The sequence below is a fragment of the Mauremys mutica genome, chromosome 3 (genome assembly GCF_020497125.1).
Source record: "Mauremys mutica isolate MM-2020 ecotype Southern chromosome 3, ASM2049712v1, whole genome shotgun sequence".
Lineage (NCBI taxonomy): Eukaryota > Metazoa > Chordata > Testudines > Geoemydidae > Mauremys > Mauremys mutica.
Window position 1 is genome coordinate 126,225,545 of NC_059074.1, and position 17,829 is coordinate 126,243,373.

General features: G+C 42.8%; 1 protein-coding gene across 1 annotated transcript in view; it reads right to left on the reverse strand.

Moving 5' to 3' along the window:
* Nucleotides 1-743: 743 nt before the first annotated feature.
* UNC93A (unc-93 homolog A) overlaps nucleotides 744-17,829 on the reverse strand; it is a 55,562-nt gene continuing 38,476 nt past the window's right edge. The window contains exons 6-10 of the mRNA XM_045011240.1: nucleotides 15,628-15,759; nucleotides 11,516-11,733; nucleotides 8,787-8,922; nucleotides 6,866-6,997; nucleotides 744-1,286 (exon numbers count right to left, since the gene is read on the reverse strand). Coding sequence (XP_044867175.1) covers nucleotides 1,021-1,286; nucleotides 6,866-6,997; nucleotides 8,787-8,922; nucleotides 11,516-11,733; nucleotides 15,628-15,759 — 884 coding nt within the window. The 3' untranslated portion in view covers nucleotides 744-1,020. The remainder of the gene's footprint in view (nucleotides 1,287-6,865; nucleotides 6,998-8,786; nucleotides 8,923-11,515; nucleotides 11,734-15,627; nucleotides 15,760-17,829) is intronic.

Here is a 17,829-nt window from a genome sequence, read left to right on the forward strand (position 1 = left end):
CGCCTAGACTAGACACGATAAATTGATCCCTGCGGGATCGATCGCTGCCTGCCAATCCGGCAGGTAGTGAAGACATACCCTAAGACAGCATGCAAGCTCTGTGCATGCAAAATGGGGTAGTGTGTTAGCACCTGTGTGTACAGGTCTAAGTGCTTGAAAAAGACATGCCCAGGTGTTTGGCTGCACAAAGTTTTGTGTACATCATAGATCCACTTTTTGAAAATGTGTCTTATGGTAGGGGAGAACTGTACCTTTTAAAGAGAAAATTCCTTTTAAGAAAAGTGAACCTGAAGCGTTTAAAGAGGGAAGAACATAGTGAGAGAAGAGAAGCCAACCTGATGAAAATGAAGGTGAGTGGAGAAAGATGTGCTGAACAGTGTCCCAAGCACCTTGGCACAAAATAACCCCAACAATGTAATAAAATTCCAAACAAAAATGACGTGGGGTTTGGGAAACCCTGCGTGGTACATAACAGGCGGGACAAGGTGACTATGGTTATGATTTTTTAGAAATGTTGATGACCAACATTTTGAGTGGGAAGTGTTTTAAAATGGCAAGGGAGGAGGTGAAGAAAGGAACAATAGGAAGGCATGAGTACCAGGATGCGAGAACCACAGTGGCACAGACACAATTGTCTGCTGTCCTAAGACATGGTGGAGTGGATATTGCGGAGTGCAAATACACATGAAGACAGCTCAGATAGAATTCTTAAATATTAATAAAAGGTCTGTTATCATGTTTAATAAAATTTTATTTGTAAAAAAAATCCAATATAATTTTTTTAAAAATAGTTGGTCATTATTAGTAAGAGTTTGAGTGAAATGACAAAGTCAGATAATCTTTCAACAACCAGAGGTATGAAAGGAGATTTATTCCTATTTCTTTTATTAGCCTAACTGGGAAAACAGTTCCTTTATATTCTTCTAAAATCTGATTGAACACTTTGAATCTCCCTTAAAGAAATCAGTTGTGCTGAGCTGCCCAGCATTCTTTGTTTCCACTGCTCTGATCCTGTTGGGTTTAAAGGCGTGTTTGCTGGACTACAGATCCGGTTATTTCCTCCTTCACAGTGGTAGGTGTTCCAGGCAAGTCCTTTGCTTCCAGGTATTCAAGTGCCCCATACATCACTATAGCCACCACCAGCACAGCCATTACGATGTACAGTTTGACGTAAACATGTAAGAAGGTGCTGTATCCAAAGGCGATGACAAATCCCAATGACTCCCAGAGTCGATAATTAGCAAAGGCTGCCTCTTTGTGCTTCTCAAATAAAACTCCATAGAGTGCTGCAAAGAAAGAGAGATGATCTTTGTGATGGTAAGTCTGAACACATTCTATATTTCCTACAACAGCAGCTATATTTCCTTCCCTGTAAAGGTCAAATCACAGGAAAATACATGCTTGTATTTTAGTCTTCTCTATCATGCAAACTGTATCCCATGGTGTTATAAGAAGTTAAATAATACATGTAACTTAGTGAATATATCCTAGTTTGGGGTGTGGGGGAGACGGCTATAGGCAAGGAAGAAAGGATGTTTTCTGTTGAAAATTGAAATGAGATGGCAGGAAGTTTATTCTAGACACCAAGAGCCATGAAGCAGAAGACTCTTACATAAAGTGATGAGAACATAAGAAGGGAGATGAGGGCAGTGCTAGCTGCAGTGAGGAAGTAGGATAAGGAGTAGAATGAGAAGCTTGAGCTAGGTATTTATCTGGCCTGTAGTGTTTCAGTGTAAGATCAATGAGGTGGGCTGAGCCTCAAACAACAAAGAGGGCAGTTTTGTCTTGATGAGTGTTAAAACTTTCAGTGTAAATTTGCATTTCTAGCTTGTGTTAGAGTCGCAAAAATCTTTTCCTGCTGAAGTTGCTCTCGAAAAGTCAGGGTGAGCTCTGAGAGACATTTAGCTTCCCAAAGGGGACAATCTCATCACCTGGGCAGTAGAACCTTGCTAATTCATGCCAATTACAAGGGGACACTTACTGGATTTTACAAATTAGTGAGTAAGCGAACAAGTGTGGTATGAAATCAAGGTTGATATGTCACCAAATATATAGTTCGTTAACCTGGATCAGTGTAGGTTAGTATGAATGATCTGATAGTCCTTCACAGTATACAGTAAATGCCCTGTACTACATTTTGTAAAAGTAATGATGTTTTAGTAACAAGAGCCTTGCTACAATGCTTTGTAGTTAATTCTGAAAAGGGGTTTTACATGGGTGAAAATTATCAGATTCTTGGATTAAGGAAGTGAGATTAGTATAAACAATATTTGCTAATATAATAGTATTTCTGAGTGTAAAGAGTTTGGATTTTAGGAGGGTTTTTTCTTGTTTGTTTGGGAGGGTTTTGTGGGTTTTGTCACAAGCGGAGCTGGGCGCCTAACTCCATCAGAGGGGCAGGATTTAGGACACACTCCTCTCATTGGCATCTTCCATTGGCTAGTGTAGGCCCCTCCTAGCATGCTGGCTTTTGTGGATCCCATTCTCAGGCGCCTATCTCTCCCTATTCATTGTATAGGGAGCCTAGATGCCTAACCCAGAATTTGTCGATTCCAATGATTTTCTAGGCACCTAGAAGTTAAGTGTTGCGACACTCCACATGGCAATGCCTAAGGCCAGATCCTTAAAGGTAATTAGGCACCTAACTGATAGATTAATGGGCGCGAGCTGCCTGAATAGCTCTGAGGGTCCCTTTGTAAATCTGGACCCATAACTCTAACTTCTAGGTTGAACATGTGCTAACAGCTGGGCATAAGTCACATAGGAACATGAGTCTGGTGCCTCATCCCAGACCCTAACAAACATTTGTCCATAGCATAAAACTGTTGGCACAAATTAGCAGGTCAGGCCTGAGATGCCCCAGCAGCGCTGTGCTTCCTTGGTGCGATGCCTGAGTCCAGCTGGCAGACACAGCCCCTTGCTTTTAGAAGCATAAGCCTCAACCTCATTTTTCAAGCGTTTCCTTTCACTCCTTTCCCCCTCATTCCGATTCGGAATGGGCACAAACTGGGGCTGCTGAAAATAATGTGAGCTCCAGTTCTATCAGCTTTCCAGACTGATTCATATCATTTCTAAAGAGGCATGCGAGGCTGGAAAGAATTTTATTTTGCTACCCTCTACGTGGTTGTCCTGTGCTACACAATTGTTACTGAAGAACTGCAATTATTGGCAGGAAGGCCTGTGGCAGCTGTGTTCAGTTTAGATAAGAGTGGGTACTGCTCACTCTAAAATGGAACAGATTCCATTCAAAATAACTAGGGACACACATAACCACCCAGCCATTCAAAAATATTAGAAAATATATAGAAGGAAATAGGTGAAAGGATTCATTCAGTTCTAATTAATATCCTCTAGGGGGAACCCTTGATCAGTATTAGATTACATATCCATACCAGATCAAAGTAAATCTTCTCTGATGATCTCATAAGTCCTAACTGTGCACCACAACCTGGTGATCTTACTCAGTTTTTACTCAGCCTTTAAGCTAAGATCCCAATGGACTTCAGTGGGGGTTTGCCAGAATAAGAAATGCAAGATTTGTCCTTTAAACTTTTATTGTAAAAGGCATGAATCTTGACTCACACTGCTGTAAATCAGGAGTAATTCCAGTGAAGGTAGTGGTGTTATACATGTGCAAAACTGATTTAGGTGAGAGGAGAATCAGATCCATATAGGACTCCTGAACAGACTCATATAATACTGGAGATCCCATAGTGTGATGCAGTATTATGATGTAATAATATTGCATCTGTCCACGGAGGGGTAATGTTATCATCAGTGATGCTATGTGGCCATGTGAAGATGCAAACTATTGTGCTGTTGTGATATTATTTTGTCCTGCAGCACAGCTAAAGATCAGAAGAAAAGATATAGGGGGGTTGTACATGTGTAAAGAATACTTATTGTGCTTCCTGGTCAAATACTAAATGTGAACTTGGTTGAATGACCTTCCAGGAACTTAGGAAAGAAGGTAGGGTGACCAGATAGCAAATGTGAAAAATCGGGACGGGGGTGAGGGGTAAATAGGAACCTATATAAGAAAAAGACCCAAAAATCGAGACTGTCCCTATAAAATTGGAACATCTGGTCACCCTAAAAGATGAATCCGATGAAGTGGGTATTCACCCACGAAAGCTCATGCTGCAAAACGTCTGTTAGTCTATAAGGTGCCACAGGATTCTTTGCTGCTTCTAAAAGAAGGTGACACCTGTACTAGGGAACAGTACATAAGAGTGGGTAACCATGCCGCTGCACCACAAGGCACATTAGACACAATCGCTCACTCTACACCAATATGAAGAACCATCCATTGCCAGTGACTACTCTATGGTTAGGAACTCCCATCCCTCCTTCTGTGACCTTGGGCGCTTCCCTCCTGTTTTTTTCTTCCTTTCTGCTGTAAGGACGTGCAGTCACTTTTAAGGGAGATGCAGGCAGCCCAATCCTCCTGTTAGTAGGCCATGGCCCCTTTAGGGCCAGGCATTCTGAAGGATGTGTTATCCAGAAGAAGCAAGTCGCAGTGCGCAAGGCTTGCTGGGAAAGAGGGAAGCAGGATAAAAGACAGGGCCTGTTCCTCAGTAAGAGGAGACCCTGGGGATGAAACAAGACCTGCTGCATGGTTAAGAGAGCTGGGGGCTGGGGAAGAAACCTGGGAAAGGTGAGCCCAATAGTCAGGACCCCATGGATCCGTGTGTTGTTCCAGGCAGGAGATGAATGAACTGTTTAATCCAGGGAGGACAAATAACTATTGATATCAGCCTTGCCTCAGCAAGTGTGAACCTGGATATGAGAGGTGGGGGTGATCTAGACTTGTGCTGGATGCAGGAGAAGGACGTGGCCTGGCATGAGAGAAGGGGTGTGGGCTTGTAGCTTGGTGTGTACTCCTGCTCTCATTTAGGGGTCCACAGAAAATGGGGGGGTCTTCCAGAGTGGCTTAGAGGAAGCACCACCTTTCACTCCCCTGTATCTAAGGGGAAGACTATGTATCTTGGGAAGAGGATTATAGCCTGAGCAGGGCAAAGGGACCATGAAAGGGTAGAGCGTTTTGATTTAGCTGGAAGGTCAACTCATCCAAACTATCCAACCAACCAGAGGGAAGCTGGAGCACTACAGGGGAAGGGACGCCCAGCTACACAATCTGACATAGAATCTGGTAGGCCGGCCACATCATACCCCCCCATCTCACCCTCGAGAGGGTCAGCCAGCACCTGTAATGCTATGTTAATAGCCAGATCTGAATTATAGTTGCAGCTGAAAAAAATTAAGAAATGGAGAGAAAAGAAACACATGATAAGATAGGAGAGCACTTGTCATGGGGTATACCAGACCCTCTGAGGCCCTGCCACACCCCACCCCAGAAAAGGGCAGTGGAGAGGGGCCTCCAAACTGCCTAGAGCGGCTATGTGGGACACCACTAATCAGGGCCAGCAGCCTCTTATAAGAAGAGCTTCAGGGCCAGAGAGAGTTGAGTTCCTTGCTGGATCTGTAGGAGTGTGGCTGACTGACCGACTGACCTACAGAACCCCGGACAGGGCAGTGTGACCAGAAGCCAGGGAAAGCAAGAAGAAGGTTGCTGGACTCCATTAGGACAAGGCGCTGAGGTAAGGGAGAAGATGGCAGGGGCTGCGGGGAAGTGGCCCAGGGAATTAGAGAAGCCATGCAACATAGATAAAGGGATATAGCATACGGCTGCTATCTACAGGATTCCTAGGTTGTGACCTGGAGTAATGAGCGGGCACAGGTCCCCCCCACACCTCATTAGCCTCTGGGAGAAGTGGCTTGGACATTGAGGCACCCTAGAGAGGCAACTGAACTATAGTGGCCCAGTTGGACAGCTGCATCCAGAAGGCCCAAGAAGAGGGCGAAGACATTGTCACCAGGGAGGCAGTATCCCAGAGTAGGAACATACTAAGGGCTTGTCTACACTGGCACTTTACAGTGCTGCAACTTCCTCGCTCAGGGGTGTGAAAAACACACCCCTGAGCGCAGCAAGTTTCAGTACTGTAAAGCGCCAGTGTAGACAGCGCACCAGTAGCTACGCCCCACGTGGAGGTGGGTTTTTTAGAGCTCTCTCCCAGCGCTCTGCTGTGATCACACAAGCCATGTTAAAGCGCTGTGGACTAGCCCTGAGAGAGAGAGTGCAGGCACTGGCACGTGCACTCAGCCAAGGGGGTACTCACGAGAGGTGGGTGTGCCTCGTTACAGCACTTAAACTGTGTCTTGCTTGTGGCAGGCTATAGAAAATCTTGCCAGCACAGGTTGGGATATTCAATTAGGAAGACTAAGGTTGGTGGTTGTTAGACTTTACATGTTCAAAGGCAGTCCCTCAGGCCACCATAGTGCATGACTCTTTCTTGATTTGTCCTGTTTTTAATCTTTAGGTTGTGTGTGCCCCCATCTTTAAAAAGAAGAACTTCCTTTATTCTCAGCAAAGTGAGGTATTGAAATATGTTAATATTTAGAGTTTTAAGAACATTTGCATCAATTGTTTATCTCAGTTGTCAGTATATATGCAGGCCAATGATAGCTCTATATTACAACCTGGTTATTAACTTAATTACCTCTGAATTTTGATTTTCCTTCTGGAATTTAATGAGCATTTCAAAGATTTATTTTGATCATCCATTACCTTTTTCAAGGATGCCCCTCCCTCCATCTTGGCCAGGCTAATAAGCATTTTAATTAGTTTCTCATTCCGGAGTGTTTTTCTGACTGAAAGGAGGGTAAGCATATTTTCTGAAGCCCATCTTAAACCCATCACCATGTTTTATGCCCATGTACAGTAAAACAGACTGCATATAAATAAAAAAAACCATACAGAATACTATATCTCAGTGAGGTTCAGTTAGCTGTCGCTGGGACTTACCATTGGTTTGTGTCTGCCAGATGGCATCAGCTATGCCCCAAAGAGCAGGGAATATGAAGAATACAGCAAGTTGGTTTGGGTGAGGTTTCCACAGCAATAGTGCTATTAGACAGGCAAGGTTTGTAACTGCAGCTGTATGTTTAGGAGAGGAGGAGAAAACATAATTACTGTTATAAACTGGAAATTTCATATTAGATATACAGTGATTCAGAGTCTATTGCAAGACTTCTTCAAACGCTATTGAGTAAAATAAGGTCAGTGAACCAGTAAGGTTCCAACATTTGTACTCATCAGTTTAAAGTTACATGAAGACACTGCAATACTCTCTTGGTCATCAGTTAATATTGTACAATGAAACATTTTGGTAAGGGCCTGTTTTCATATAGTCATCCCAGGCCATGTCCTAAATAGAGAGGAATTCTGAACTAATGTAGATATTAACCCACAGGTTAAGACCTACCAATGGGACTAGCCAAGCCAATGTACCACTGAGTAGGTATAGGGGTCCCCAGAAGATTTTGAATCCTAATGTGATGTATGTGTCTACTGGTAGATAACTGAAAGGATGTTTCATTCTGTTTTCCATATACTGTCCTTTAAATACAGATTTTTGTTTTTTAAAGGAACCATTAAGATCATCTAGGTTGCCCGTCGAAGGGGCGGCTGCCATTTAATCTTTATGCTTAGATGGAGAATGTTAGTGAGTCACTGCATTTTGATCTCACACTCCAAGGTCCTGATTCAAAACCCACTGAAATCAGTGGAAAGAGGGGTGGGTGGGCGGTGGCTTTGAATCAGACCCTTATAAAGACTAATTTCTTTGTTTTTCTTAAGATAAAATGAGTCACCAAGAGGGAGGAATACACAAAGAGTAAAAATAGTATGGCAAAAGCTGAACTAGAACCTGCAAAGTTCTAAGGTTCTATATTAAGAATTCTGAATATCTTCAGTCTAGCTTTAAAGCTACTTTAGGGAAAATTTCTAGGGCAATGCATGTGGAATCAAGCAATGCGGTTTCTATTAATAAAGTGAACCGTGCTGTGGAATTCAGGACAACTCATTGTAATAAACTTTCTTCAAATGGCACAGAAATCTCATTTTCAGAAACTGAGCTGAAAATGAAACACTTGCCTTGATATTTTTCTGCCCTGGTAAATAATTTATTGGGACAGTCTTTTTTCAATGTCCACTGAAAGGATCCCTTAAATATATCCATCACGTAAGTCTCTTCTCCTCATAGTGCCCTACACTCTTCTTGTCCATATGCAGCACTTCATTTATTCTAAACTGGAACTGAGATAGTTCTCTCTCTTGCTTTTATTTTCATTTTTTCTGTCCTACAAAATGCGTGGCAATTAGGACACATTAGGATTCAAAACATATCCTGCAGTTATTAGACTGACTGCCAGTAGCCCCAAGTTCACACTTCCTCCCCAAGGACCAAGCTAATATGTTGGCTCATTACTCACTGTGGTTTTTAACCAAAATTAGGCAAGGAGTTTGGCCCTGGCAGAGCTATTGGTAAATTCAGATCTCGTTGAAGCAAATAGCAATACTGCAATGGACTTCAACAGGATCGGGATTTTGTTTCTCATTATTGGGTCATCTGACATCAGTCACATTAGCTCCAAAGAACTAACAGCTCAGCCTGAGTATATAGTATCACCAAAAGCAGGGTGAGCTGAGCCTGTCAACAATGGAGAGGTGCTGAAATGAGTCAATGGAATGACTTGAATATGCAGCTTAATTGCAGCTCCTCTCTTCCCCAGCTCCTCTAATGAATGAAGAGTTTGCCTCCAGGTTTATCTCCTTCTAACTGGTAACCTATAGCATGATGCCCCCTGCCCCATGCTCTGGGAAGGGAGCACAGCATTTGTCTTACCGGACGAGATAATTGGTCCTCCAAGCAGTCTTTACATACCTAATGCAAATAGGGCTTTTCTGCCAGTAAACTGGGAAATCTTTCCAAAGAGCAGAGAGCAGAATGAATTTGCAGCTGAAAAGGAGATCATCACATAACCAACAAAATGTATCCCCAGGGCACAGGTCACATATGACTAAAGAGAAGAGAACAGACACACGGCATTATTATTCAGAGACTACGACTCACCTTTGTGGCCAAAGTCAGAGGATCTGATTCTCAGAGCTGGTGAATATTCATAGAGTGTAGACATGATCAATAAAGCACAGTTATGTATCTCCACTGTCAAGTCTCCGGAATGGTGCTGTATCTGGCCTCCAGCAACATTCCCACCCCAGTTCCCAGTGAGACCTGCACTACAGTAGCAGCATTTCTTTTAAAGGAACAGGGGCTGCATTTGGAGCCCTATTTCCCCTTCAGATCAGCCCCCATGGTAGTGTGTGATGGGGACGACAGGCCTCATGCTGAACCAGGGCAGGGAGTAGAAAATACTGGTCCTGCCCCTCAACAGGTGCAAGGCATGTTCCCAGTGGAGGAACAGTTTAAAGGGACACTGGTAGCCCAGGAGAAGGTGAGAATGAGCTGGCACCAGGAAGCAAGGTGGATGCTGAGAGCTGTTCAAGGAATGACAACAGCTTTGTGAAGGCTGCGCTAGCAGCAGGGACTTGGACTCCCCCCTCCCTCCTTGGGAGTTGAAAGCCACAAGTGAGAGAGATTGACTGACTGAACAGGACACTGAGAGACTGAGGAGAGTCTGCTAAGCCAGTGACCCTGTTCCAAACTGAGGAGCTCCAGACTGGTAGGAAGTGACCTGGGGGTAACATAATTTGGGGTAGCTCAGTAACTGAGCTGGACACTTTGAGAGAACCCCTAGTGCTCTGAGTTGGTACCTGATGGAATGGGTGGGCCCAGGTCCCCCTACCTTGCTCCCCACTCCTTTGTAGTGACTGAGGTTTGGAGGGAGCCATTGGAGCATGAGGGGGTGATTGAGGCCATAGCCAGGATGACGAGACCAGTAGAAACTGTAAGACCATGAGCTGACCACTAGGCCATCTGGTCACTAGACCTTCTTGCTAAATAGTGGCACAAAGAACTCTCCACCCTTCCTTGGCTGGGATTGGGAGTTGAACTCTAATCTCCATAAAAGAGCACGGTGCACTCCCAGAAAGGGAATGGATCTTACCTATAAAACATTCTCCTAAATGGCTATGGGATGTCACTTGATCCATTCAGGATTAGTAATGGGTACATCATCCCTCTCTGGTTGTGCATGGTGCTTGAACGGTAAAGTTTCAGATGAGCAGAATAAGAAGATGTTCATCTCCTTCCCTATTTCAGATTCCTGGCAGACTTTCTGAATGTATAGCTGAGGAATAAGTCTGTTTTGTGCTGGTTTTTTTGAGAATGCATGTGAGGAGGGGTGGTTCTGACTCTTCCTTATTACTTCAGGCTGTCTGGTTTGTGCATGTTGTGCAAGTAGCTAGATAATGTTTTGTAGCCAGCCAGCTTACAGATCAGCCATCAAGTCACTCACTAGGATTCAACAGGGGGATTTAACTTCACAGCCCTAACTTAGGCTCCCTATAACAGTGGTTCTCAAATGTATTTGCTCACACCTTCCTTCTTTGTGTCTAGTAGTTTATGCCCCCCGCCTGCTACACAAGTACATATACCAGTAAAAAATCAACATGCAACTCTCACTAAATATTAAAAACAGTAAGGCATTGATTCAAACAGAGCCATTTAAGTATATAGGAAATACCAAGCCATGCCACCCTTATTTCTGCTCTGCTGCTGGCGGCAGTGCTGCCTTCAGAGCTGGGCACCTGGCCAGCAGCCGCCACTCTCCACTCTGCCTTCAGAGCTGGGTGGCTGGAGAGCGGTGGTTGCTGGCTAGGCACCCAGCTCTGAAGGCAGCGCTGGTGCCAGCAGCAGCTCAGAAGTAAGGGTGGCATGGTATACCCTGAGAAGGTCTGGAGTTTTCTGAAACTTACTGTACTAGTGACTATTACAAAAATGTGAAAAGCATGAGCCAAGACAAAAGGAAGCCTGAAGAATGAGAAGGTGGCATGATAGTGTTAAAGAAGAACAAAATTGTATTTGAACTAGCGATATTTTTGGACCTGTTCCAGAACTCAGGATGAGCTAATCAGCAATTGCTCAGTGTCCTGTATTTGCAAATCTCATTTTAGAAGTTTCTAATTTTTGTTCCAATCTTATGCTGTCTCCTGTAATAGCACTGACTTCTGCCTTTTTAAAACTGCCATTGATTTATAGACATGGAAAAGAAATGTGCAATATAATTTTAGACAACTTAATAGAACTAATAGTTTAATAGTCTTAAACATGGAAGCAAAATGTCTATGCAATACTTAAAAAGAAGTCAATAACATTTTAATTATCAATAATGTATTGATTCATTACCGAACAAATACAAATATTATACCTAATTCTAAGGAAATTTAAAAAAAACCTTTTGCTGTAAACTCAGAATAATTTCTTCCCAGATTTTTTTTGCTTTGATTTGGTTACTGCCAGCCTCTTGTATTTGAAGAGCTCAGTCGGAGTTAATTCAAATAGTATTAGGCAGTAATTTAGCCTTGCCAAGTATGTTGCCTGCCATTGACTATACATCATTTTACTCCGAGTAATTATCTGGTAGATGAAATAGTATTAAGCAGAGGTAAATTATAGAAAGATCAGGTATAACTAGGAACATACAGTCCCACCTTTGTATAGTCACCAGCAAGGAATGCCTGCTCAAACCCACTGTACATTGTCAGAGGGATTAGGAGACACTGTCGCTTATCTTTAAGATGCTGGAAAGTTGCTAGGAATGTGGACCAAAAGGACTGTGTCTGCATCTTTTCTGTCTCACTCTCTGCTTGGTTGGCTTTGATTTGATCCAGAAATAGAGCAATCAGCAACACAGCTATCACACCACTACCTGCAAAAACAAAGCAAATGCATGAAACCAGGAGGGAAGCCAAGAGAATGACAGACAGTTGGTTTATTATTATTCAGACTCAGTGCTTAGTTCTGGGTCACATGTTTTGGTGGCTGAAAGACTGATTTAAATACAGCCTAGTGGCCATTACTGTCTAATTAAAAATGCCTGATCTAAGGTCCAGCCCGCAATATGCTGCTGTGCGCTTCACAAAATTCCCTCAGCTGAGGTATGACATACATGTTATGACAGCCGCAAAGTCAGCTGCACCATTACATCAGAACAATCTCTCACTTCCAAGTTATGTCAGAGGTCGTAGGGAGGCTAGCATGAAAGAGTTCCCTTTGCATCTAGCAACAGTTCCTAGCTCAACTAGGGACCATCCATGTTCAATGCCAAGATATTCATGGTTAGTAACAGTCTTCCCCAAAATACTTGAAAAAAATAAATATCAGGCTACAGGTAGAATTTTAACTTTTATTTTCGTGGATCCCACTACAGATTCCTTTTTGATTGTCATCTCAAAACAGTGCTGGTAGCTGACTTGTCTAGAACAGTAGTGAATGTATGGGACATGAAAAATGATAGGAGGCAACTGCATATAGCTTGATAGAACAACTATGTGGCTGTACACCTAATATAAAAACTACAAGTAACGGAGCACATTGATAGTCAGTGCAGATGATCATATACATATAGGGACAAATTCTCCTCTCACTATAGTATCATTCCACTGAAGTCAATAGGACTGCATTAGTGTAAATTAGAGCAGAATTTTGGCCCAGGATGTCTGGGCCTGACTATCTTTTTGCTACACCAGTATAAATCAGGCATCACTCCATTGAAGTAAATGGAGTTATAAAGTGAGAGGAGAATCAGGCCCACTGCATGTTTACCATGCTGCACCTCCATGCATCACTGTAATACTGCAGTTGTATGTGTGCATCTGCCTACCCATTAACTCAGAGCCAGATGCTTTGTGCTTTTCGTATCTCCTTCCAATGCAGGGGCAGACTTACCATAAATTGCACAAAACCACTAAACTTCCTTCTTAGGTATGTCCCCTTAAGACAGTGTTAATATTAATGTTCTCATAAAGTGATTACAGGTGTTCCGTTACCGCTGGAGTGTAGCCATTAGTGATGTGAGTTATTTTTAATTCACTTAGGGTTTATAGCAGTGTTATGGACTTATTGCAGGGAAGTGAGGAGTGCAAGAAAAATCAAGGGACGCTTGCAGGATGAATAGTCTATAAATTCCTATAGTGAACTGAGAGCAATTGCAGGAGATTAGCAGTTGTGAGGCTTATAAATATAAACAGAGAAGTCCATACTTTGGTTTTCAAAATAACCCAAAAAACTCTACAAGATAGCCTAGCTATTTATCCTCCTCTCCAGCCAAGAACTGCCAAGTATATAGTCATCTACTAAACTGAAGAGACATTTAAAAAATGTCTAGGAATGAAATATTCAGATATTTGGTTTCCCTCAAGGTAGGAAAGTAATATATCTTTTTAAGAGTGAAAGAGAAATTGAGACTGTGTGAGGTCAGTGGAAGGCAGGATTACATTCATTTTGTATGAGCAAAGCTTAGGGGAGCACATGTTAGTAATCAGATTTAGAGTTAAAACTCACAACCCAAACCCACACTCTGCAGAAAGGTGGGGGGGGCTTTTTACTTCCTCCTTTTTCCCATTAATTAAGCATGGCAGATTTGAGGTGTTTTGCCAGATGACACACTCCCTTCCATTGTGTATTACACATTTAGCGTTATAGCTCCACACAGAGATTGCATATATCAGTAGAAAACATAAAACCATGTGAAAAGGTGAAAGGTGACATATGTGGCTGTCCAAAACCTCTCCCCTTTAATCAGAGGGGAAGATTTTTATCTACCCAGTTTGGAATCAGCTGCATTATAAGCGTTACTCACTGCTGTAAAATGTCGCTGAGTGACATGAGTGTTCTTTGTCTTGAGGACTGAATTCCAATTAAAGTTGTTTCATTGGCTGCATTAGTTCTAATTTACAAGTGCACATTGAGGGGAAAAGAGGGTGTGAAAAGAGATACCTAACTCTGTTCATGTGTTTCCTCAGAGCAGAGGATGGTGTGCTGCATTATCCTTTTCCCTTTGTCAGCAGCTAGATCCTGACTTCAGATCTAGGAAAACACTACATTGGCAAAACGCAGCAACACTAAGGTGGGCAGACTGTAATGCACTCTTTATTCCGTATAATGGGCTTTTGGCCACATGCAGACAGACAAAATAGTCACTTGACAACTGTACCAGCTCTGGGCCCAACTCTACTCCACTAGCTTGGCCAGTGGAAGGAACCTATGAGCAGCTTTCACATACTCCATCCAGTGCAGGGGTGGGAGAGGGGGTAGTACATACGATACCAATATACTGGTATCATAGTGGTGCTGCAATGGGGTCTATTCCAGAGGGTAGAATGGAAGCTGTTAATTCGCTCCCTCTGCCTGGAGGAAGAATCATTTATGCCTATCCCTGAGTGTTGTGGGGATGGACCAGCTGTAAGGAATTATGTCCTCTAAGCACAGCTGGGGTGTATCTAGACTATGTTAAAAGGATTTATTTAAAGTGTTAGCTAACATGTTTTAACTACTTCAAAACCCTAGTGTAGACAGGACAAATTGTATTTTATAGGTTCTCTCCTAGGATTCACTTCAACCAGCTAAAATGTGTTAAAGATACAACTTGCCCTGTCTACACTAGGGTTTTAATAGATTTTCCAAAAGGATCCATTATTATTTACTATTATTTATTTGTATTATTGACATATTCTGACCTCCTGCAGAAGACAGGCCAATGAGCTCCATGCAATAACTTCTGCATCAAGCCCATAGCTTGTGGCTTATCTTTTAGGAAGACAGCCAGTCTTAATTTAAAGACTTCATGTGATGAAGAGTCTACCACATCCCTAGGTTTTAAAATAAGTGACTGAACACTTAAGAACACTCTTTTTATCCTAGTTTAGGCACATCCAAAAAGACAGACGTTCTGTCTGGGGTTGAGGCTGAATCTGGCAGTAAGATTCAGGGAGGTAGGATCTGTAATGAGTCATCTTTGAACCTGATGTGTGCTCTCAGAGCCTCCATGTCACTCAACCAGGGCTCAGCCAATCCACAGGTGCAGGTCTCACCAGGTGATCCCAAATCCAGGGATACAGGGTCCCACTGAGAGCAGCTACTTCAGTCTGCTCAACATTGCTACCCCACTGGGCGTATCACCTGCTGCTTGGTGGCACTGACAGACTGCTCCTGCCCCAGCCTCTGCTTGCTCCTGTTCTGTTACAGTCCCACCCCCAGCCTGTCTTTGTCCCTGCCTCTGCTTTAGTCTTGTTTCAACCCCATTCTTGATTCTGGCTCCTGTCCCCAGCCCAACCACTAGGCTTGACTGCTGCTGCTCCAACCACTACCCCAGACCATCCACTACTCAGTTTCTGACAGGATCTCTAAGAAGAGGCTGGGGGTTCCTCTGAGGGGGTTGTCTGAAGTAAGCCACATTTTAAACCTTTCTTTTGGACATTGGTTGAAGGAAGCCATATTTTATGGGGCTCTCTTTAGCCGAAGTAAAGACTGGTCCAAGCAGGAGAGGATTGTGTATGCCTAAATGTCTAAACTCTACCTTAATTGTAATTTTCATTCTAAGTAAAAATGTAAATATAAAGAATGTCCTGCTCCTTTAAGGACTAAAGAAATACAGAGTTGCACAAAGCAGCTAGGGCTTCTCAGAAGGAAACTGGTTGCAGCTCAGGAGAAAGGGGCTTTCCTTTTTGTCAGCTCAAATTGGAGGAGGAAGCTGGAAACAGGCTCTGCAAGATCATTTTTTATTTCATTTGCATGTTTGTTTGAGACCGCTAGAAGCACGTACCAGTGTAGACACCCAACAGGATATAGATTAAGGTCTTGCTTGGCCCACTCGATGCAGTGGTGTTAGTTGTAGCATTTGTCATGCAGTCATATGCTCCACAGCACATCAGGTCTTCTTCTGAGACTTCCGCTACTTCAGTAACAATGAAAACAAAGGCAGAACATGAGGGAGGTCAGATAAGCACAGTTCAAGGCAATAAGTAGAAATGGATCCAAGTAACACAGGTTGATCATAGATCCAAACTTCCCCAAAATTCAGCAATATTCTAGTTTAGCCATTTATAAAGAAGGGACCAGCTACAGAGTTTGAACCCTGAGTTGTGCAGCGCCAAAGTTTGGAACTGTTCTTAGCTGGGGCTTTGGTTCATGCCACTCTTTATCAGTAAGCCCTGTGGGGGAGGGGCATGCTTCCAAGGCCTGAAGTCACCTTGAGTAAACTTCAAAAAGGTTGATGGTTCAGTTAAGCGCTCAAAAGGTTTTTTTTTTACTTTTTATTGAAGCTTCATTTGAATTACTTGGGTCTGCAAAGCTGGGCTGGAAATCTGAAGAAAACGCTTCACTAGCAGATTTCCATCTGGGTCACAGAAACCACAGGAATTGCTTTCCTTGAAATATTGCACTTTAGCACATCCATGAAAATGAAATGCAAGTTAAATGAGCTTTCCTGAACCGCAACAACAACAAAAAAATCAGTGCAAGTTCTGGGTAAAGGTTGGATAAGTAAGGTTCTTAGTTTGTCCAAGCCGGTCCTCCCACCTCATAGTGTGTATTTCCAGTGCAACAGTAGCTCCAGTGAGAGTACTGAATAAGTGGTTATCTGTAGAAATGGTCCTAAATCAGGAATCACAGATCTGAGCTCATCCTCACTTTGTGAGTGTTCGAAATTCAAATAAGTATCTGGATCTCAGATTTTTTAAATGGGCCTAATTTGTTATCCTAGGTCAAACCAAAACCCCTTGTTTGGGCTAGCCCTAACCTGGGGGTGCACAAAATCCAGATCTAGATCTAAATTCTTCACCTGGGATCCATTGCAGATTAATATCTATACATTTGTTGTAGTAGGGAGGACAGTGGACAAAGTTACCAAACTAGAGCCCAGGCCACTTGAGTTCTGGCCCCACTGGTGAAGCTCGCTAGCTATGTAACTTTAATTAGTCACTTCCCTTAGTTTTCCAGTTGGTAAAATGGAGCTAATGATGCTCACCATTCATTACAGAGTACTTTGACATCTGTGGATGAAAAAGATCATAAGTATTTATTAATTAGTTTGTAAAAAAAATATGTTGGGATCTTTCTGGATGAATGGCACTGAAGAAATAATATTAAAGAATTATCTAACATTTCTGGCTGCTCTTAACACTTCAGAAGAGGAAACACAGGGCCTGGAGGTTGTGTTTTTCTAAGCATCCTCCTCCTTTACTCTGCTTCCTAACAGAATTTCACATTCCAGTAGCACTCTGCCTGGGAGGACAGCTCTGAGACACTCATTTTTGATTGATCTAACCCTGCAAAGAACCAGTTCTTCCTCCTTTTGTTGTTATTTGCGAATATATTTGAAACTAAAGCAACTCCACATGGCTTTGCTTTGTTTAATCCTCTAAATCCTATGCTGAGCATATGACAGTACCACCCCCCCCAACACACACACACACATAACCCCTCTGTAGCATGATCACACCATGCTAATTCCCTTCTGTACTCATTACTTGTTGTATGAATGCAAAATAGTCATCAGAATTGTGAACCTGAATAGGCCGGGGAATGCCAGGAGAAAAAGAGAGAGCCTTAAAATGAATTCAACTGCTTTTATTGCAAAGCATGTCGGTTCATGAATAAGTGGGAATAAAGTTTATCTAGGTTGATTCCTTACTTAATTAGGTCTATTGTATGGTTATTTTAAACATTATTTGCAGTTGGTTTGTTTTCATCACAGCTTTTAGTCTAAACAACAGCCACGTGCACAAGCTGTTTATTGACCACATACACAAATCAAGTTTACTCTGAGGTAGGGTGACCAGATGGGACAGTCCCGTTTTTTGGGACTTTTTCTAATATAGGCGCCTATTACTCCCCACCCCCTGTCCTGTTTTTTCACAGTTGCTGTCTGGTCACCCTATCCTGAGGGTAAGTCTACACTACAGCACTACATTGGCGCAGCTGCACCGATGCAGGAAGCAGAAGCTATGTCAGTGAGAGCGTGTTT